This window comes from Amphiura filiformis, chromosome 13 (genome assembly GCF_039555335.1).
Source record: "Amphiura filiformis chromosome 13, Afil_fr2py, whole genome shotgun sequence".
Lineage (NCBI taxonomy): Eukaryota > Metazoa > Echinodermata > Ophiuroidea > Amphilepidida > Amphiuridae > Amphiura > Amphiura filiformis.
In genome coordinates this window covers 2,164,311-2,170,756 of record NC_092640.1, presented here as the reverse complement: position 1 = coordinate 2,170,756, position 6,446 = coordinate 2,164,311, and the positions used below count along the sequence as shown (strand labels likewise).

Below are 6,446 nucleotides of genomic sequence, written 5' to 3'. Positions count from 1 at the left end.
TACATGTTTGAGGAGTGGTAAGTTTTGACAAAACAAGAATGTTCCTCCTACATGTTTGAGGAGTGGTAAGTTTTGACAAAACAAGAATGTTCCTCCTACATGTTTGAGGAGTGGTAAGTTTTGACAAAACAAGAATGTTCCTACTACATGTTTGAGGAGTCGTAAGTTTTGACAAAACAAGAATGTTCCTCCTACATGTTTGAGGAGTGGTAAGTTTTGACAAAACAAGAATGTTCCTCCTACATGTTTGAGGAGTGGTAAGTTTTGACAAAACAAGAATGTTCCTCCTACATGTTTGAGGAGTGGTAAGTTTTGACAAAACAAGAATGTTCCTACTACATGTTTGAGGAGTCGTTTTGACAAAACAAGAATGTTCCTACTACATGTTTGAGGAGTTTTGACAAAACAAGAATGTTCCTACTACATGTTTGAGGAGTCGTAAGTTTTGACAAAACAAGAATGTTCCTCCTACATGTTTGAGGAGTGGTAAGTTTTGACAAAACAAGAATGTTCCTCCTACATGTTTGAGGAGTCGTAAGTTTTGACAAAACAAGAATGTTCCTCCTACATGTTTGAGGAGTGGTAAGTTTTGACAAAACAAGAATGTTCCTACTACATGTTTGAGGAGTCGTAAGTTTTGACAAAACAAGAATGTTCCTCCTACATGTTTGAGGAGTGGTAAGTTTTGACAAAACAAGAATGTTCCTCCTACATGTTTGAGGAGTGGTACAGTTTGACAAAACAAGAATGTTCCTACTACATGTTTGAGTTTTGACAAAACAAGAGTCTACTGCATGTTTGAGGAGTGGTAGTTTTGACAAAACAAGAATGTTCCTCCTACATGTTTGAGGAGTGGTAAGTTTTGACAAAACAAGAATGTTCCTCCTGCATGTTTGAGGAGACTGTTCTCCTGTTTGTTTGAGAGTCAAGTTTTGACAAAACAGAATGTTCCTCCTGCATGTTTGAGGAGTAAGTTACCAAAACTTACCACTCCTCAAACATGTAGTAGGAACATTCTTGTTTTGTCAAAACTTACCACTCCTCAAACATGTAGGAGGAACATTCTTGTTTTGTCAAAACTTACCACCCTCAAACATGTAGGAGGAACATTCTTGTTTTGTCAAAACTTACCACTCCTCAAACATGTAGGAGGAACATTCTTGTTTTGTCAAAACTTACGACTCCTCAAACATGTAGGAGGAACATTCTTGTTTTGTCAAAACTTACGACTGTTCCTCAAACATGTAGGAGGAACATTCTTGTTTTGTCAAAACTTACCACTCCTCAAACATGTAGTAGGAACATTCTTGTTTTGTCAAAACTTACGACTCCTCAAACATGTAGTAGGAACATTCTTGTTTTGTCAAAACTTACCACTCCTCAAACATGTAGGAGGAACATTCTTGTTTTGTCAAAACTTACCACTCCTCAAACATGTAGGAGGAACATTCTTGTTTTGTCAAAACTTACCACTCCTCAAACATGTAGGAGGAACATTCTTGTTTTGTCAAAACTTACCACCCTCAAACATGTAGGAGGAACATTCTTGTTTTGTCAAAACTTACCACCCTCAAACATGTAGTAGGAACATTCTTGTTTTGTCAAAACTTACCACCCTCAAACATGTAGGAGGAACATTCTTGTTTTGTCAAAACTTACCACCCTCAAACATGTAGGAGGAACATTCTTGTTTTGTCAAAACTTACCACCCTCAAACATGTAGGAGGAACATTCTTGTTTTGTCAAAACTTACGACTCCTCAAACATGTAGGAGGAACATTCTTGTTTTGTCAAAACTTACGACTCCTCAAACATGTAGGAGGAACATTCTTGTTTTGTCAAAACTTACGACTCCTCAAACATGTAGGAGGAACATTCTTGTTTTGTCAAAACTTACGACTCCTCAAACATGTAGGAGGAACATTCTTGTTTTGTCAAAACTTACCACTCCTCAAACATGCAGTAGGAACATTCTTGTTTTGATGTGTTTAGTGTTCAAAACTTCACCTCTCCTTTTTTACTTTTTTTCTCAACTTGAACACATTTCATGTGTTAATGAGACTACTGGTACATCACCTGATTCAATACATCATCCTATGTTTCTTAATTCAATTTCACTAAAACATTAGCGTCAATTTGAACCACTCTGATGTGACTAAATTTTAATATTTTGGTGAAGAATATGTTATTATGTGATTTGTTCAGTCCATGCATATTACGCCACATAGAACTGTACCCAGTGAGATAATTTGAACCTGATGTGATACTATAGTGTGTCTCATCCACAGAATTAGAGAAGGAGAACCGGGACTCCTTATACCGCCACGTACAATCGCGCCGTCAGCTATGGGGAGAAAATTGGGGGTATTCGGTCCTTGCCGACAGTGCGCCGGAGACGAACGAAAACAATTCTGCGCCTCATCTGAAGCGCCTTGGTACTCAAGTGTAGGTCGCATCAAGTGCGTCTCTCAAATGCGCCTATCATCCATGTCGCGCTTGCACGACAACGAATGTTACGAGCGCATTCTGAGGGAAACCGAATACCCCCAATTTTTGATCCATGCCTGTATCAAGATGGCGGTCGAGTCCTGGTTCTCTGGTTTTAATTCTGTGGTCTCATCTCAAATTGAGAGTAATGCCATGTCAGATTTCACAGTAGCAGATTCGAATCGTTGCGCTAACAGGCCGTATACATATACATAGAAGTTTGATTTGTAAGTATGTCGGCGAAGCTAGTGCGTAAATGCACTGATTTGAATTTACCACTGCAAAATTCAACATGGTGTAACTCTCAATTTGAGACTATAGTGAATTAAGCCCTACTATAGGGCCTTTTAACACAGTATACCCCCAAAACTGTTAAAACCCAGTGACTGCTCCACCCGAAGAGATCACTGGGTTTAGCAGTTCTCCGGATATAGCCAGGGTCTATGATATACCATAGTTTTTGGAATGCCATGGTCTAAAGGCCCTATAGTAGATCTAAAGGCCCTACAGTTGGAGGGCCATTCAACTTTGACGCGCTATATTATTAAACTGTACGCTATGAATACGCACACAATGAAATTTCAAATTTGCTTGGTTCAGGTTGCAGTTTTAAAAGCTTCCAAATTTCTCTCTACAACTCCTAATAGCTATATATTTTATAAATAACTACAAGAAAGGCTTTCAACATTCCATATATGTTCACGAAAAAATACCGTAGCTTTGCAAGGAAAATGATATGGGCACATAAACACAAATTTTTGTCATGAATTGAGATAAAAGAGTAACAAAAATTTCTATATTTTAAAACTGGTGGGAGTTCATAAATCAGGAATTTGCATATGATTAGAAACATGGCTTATTATCCTCATATTAAAAATTCAAGATTTTTGGTTGGTTAAGACAAAAACCTGCCGGGATGAAAAGGGTATTTTACAAGACGCAAAAATACCAGTAAACAGTAGGCCCTGCGACACAACATTGAAAATGTTCATGCGACCCAGTGTTAAACTGCGTGAGCGATTTCACTGAACGCAGATGAATGGCGGCGCATGGGCGCAACAAAGTCGCATAAGTGTACTGCTCATAGTGTCAAGTCACACAGTATTGTTATGAAGTTGTTTACTTAATTTTTGTTGATGGGCCGAAACTGGGTAACCAATTTAAACCATTATTAAAGCTTTGAATTTTAAGTTCAATATTTTGGACAAAAACTAATCGATAGATAAAGGTTGAAATTACTTGTCTGGCTAAATATTAGAATGATTAAAGCGTTAAGACAGAAAATATCCGGGTTAGAAGTCCTTAGCAATGAAAATAAATTTGAAGGTAAAGCAAACACAAAAATCATGAATTTTAACGACAAGAAACTGAAAAACCCAATGTTGATACAACTTTTCTTTGCGAAGTTATGTCAATTTATCAATCGCTGAAAACAATATAAAAAACAAAAGAATTTGTACACTTTCTTTGCCAATATCTCAAAATCAATATTAGCGACATCTGAATCATTTCCGTTGATCGTGTCACATATTGTGAAATAATTTATTTCAAAGTTCTTGCTATTTTTCTCTTCGTTTATTTTCAGTTACAACAGATGGATCAAGACCAATGATAAGTCAAGTGTGGTTCATCTTACTGGTGGTAGCTGTAGCATCCTTGTTTGGAATTTGGAATTAACATCTTTAAAGCCTTAATGTACGATCTTTTTAATTTTTAGATTTTTCTTTTTTTCTTCTAAAATGATAATATGCAATCATTATGAAAGTTCCCAATACATTTGGATGCGAAAAACATTGGGAATTTGCAAAGAAACAACATCATAAACTTCACCTCTATCACTCAAAACATCTCGCACTATTTGGATTAGGACAGCGAGTGCGGCCTCAGAGTTAGTCTCCTCACGCGGTTAAAGTTTGAGTTACGCCCTCCACATGTGGAGGGAGCGTAACAAGCTAGTTTTGTACGAGACTACGGTTTATGATTGTATGGCGACATAAAGTCATAATCTCAAAATTATGACTTTATGTCGGACCAACAGAAAATCGTCCTGTTTTACTACAAATACGACGAATTTGACAGTTTGCTCATAGATTTAAGTTAGAACATGTGTAAGTATTACAAATATGCCAAAAAATCGGTTTTGAACAAAATAAAGGTAAATTCTGAAAAAAGATCGTACATTATGACTTTAATTGGTTGCCATGGATACACCTCAGTCCTTATACACTCCTATAGTTTGTTCAGCTTATAATTGGTTTTAAAAAATCAGACTCATAACATCATAGAATAGCATGCACACAGTTGAACGCAGCACTTATGCTAGCTGCGTGTTATAAAATACTTGACTGATGTGCGCTTATGTTAATTTATGAGAGTGTAAATTGGGACTTCATTGATGCGTGCTAGTGACAAAAACCGAATAATTTTCACCAATTATAAGTCAAACAAGCTACAGCTGAGGATGTCAATGAGGAGTATGTTTTTCAGCATCCTAAAAAAATCCTAACCATCACTTTTCAACTCCTCACTTTACAAAAGATTTAATTTCTTGAAATTTGGTTTATCCTTACTGTAAGAGAGCACGAAATACTATTATGATTAGAGTTTGGGTTAGGATTTAGGGTAAGGGTTCAGTGGCGTACCGTGGCCGCCCCAACCCCGGGGGGCTGAAGAAGAAACAATTTTGCCGCCCCTTCCTTAACAGCCCGAAAAGGTTGACCCAATTTTTTTCACGGTCGTTTGAAAAAGTGAAGAGAAAAAAAAAAAGGATTTTAGGCGCTAGCGCCTTAAAAGCAACCTTTATTCAAAATTTTTGCGCCCTTTTTTCTTTGCTAATTCGTTTTGCCGCCCCCTTCGCTTTTGCCGCCCCTGTTTTTGCCGCCCCTTCTTCTTCCGCCGCCCCTTCGTTTTTTGCCGCCCCCTACTTTGACCCCGGGGGGCTGGCACCCCCAAAGCCCCCCAAAATATGCGCGTGGGGTTAGGATAAAGGTTAGGGTTAGGATTAGAGTTGGGATTTGTTTGGTATTCTCTTGCAAAAAGGATACACCTGAAATTTGTGAAAATAACATTTTTAGCCACAACTTACATTTTGCCCTTCAAGAAATCGAACAGGCTAAAATTGACTTGCCAATTACACACTCTAATTCACACTATTACATTTTTTGAATAGTGTGATAATAATATTTTTGATCGCGTAAACTATTCATTTTGATGAGATATACTATTCATTTCTTATTATCATTTTGAACCAACTATCTTATCCAAATGAATAGTTTCCATTTTATTTTAACAAGCAACTTTACAAGGCATTGATGGACATTCATAACCTCATGAATATGAATAATACGATGCATATGATCCAATCATATTTAATTAGATGTAAACAAGTGTGCCCAAATGCAGGTCAGTAATATTTCACACTTGACTGCAAGTGTGTAACTGAAAGGCGACGATCATTTGAAAATTGTGACATTTCCTTTTGAAAATACACATTTTTTTCCCCAAAAAAACCTTAATTTTGTAGGTTTTTTGGGGAAAAGATATATATCTTCAATACGAAAGATCACAATTTTCAAATGAATGGCAGCTTTTCATCCCAGCTATATACACTTTAAACAAATATCATTAGATTTATAAATGTTACTGTTAAATGTCAAAAATGTCAATTTTTAATAATTTGCCATAAAGTTTGTATTATATTATCTAAATTATTTGATATCAGAAGGACCGTGACATTCTTCGTATTCAGAATGTGATTCAATATGTCTGATGTGCTCTCATGTCCCACAAAAACTACTGTGCAAACGTAAAATATGTCTGCAAAAACACTGAAACCAAAATCACTGAATGACCATTTTTTATTGGTATTTTATAAAATGTTACTTGTTTATAATCAAATTTTATAAATTATATGTGATGCGATCAAGCAAAATCAGTCGGAACTTGGAAATATTGATTTA

General features: G+C 36.5%; 1 protein-coding gene across 1 annotated transcript in view; it reads left to right on the top strand.

Moving 5' to 3' along the window:
- The window catches only part of LOC140167884 (sulfoquinovosidase-like), a 21,422-nt gene extending 16,127 nt beyond the window's left edge, over positions 1-5,295 (top strand). Inside the window, exons 9-10 of the mRNA XM_072191169.1 lie at positions 4,073-4,173; positions 4,680-5,295. Coding sequence (XP_072047270.1) covers positions 4,073-4,164 — 92 coding nt within the window. The 3' untranslated portion in view covers positions 4,165-4,173; positions 4,680-5,295. The remainder of the gene's footprint in view (positions 1-4,072; positions 4,174-4,679) is intronic.
- Positions 5,296-6,446: the final 1,151 nt, after the last annotated feature.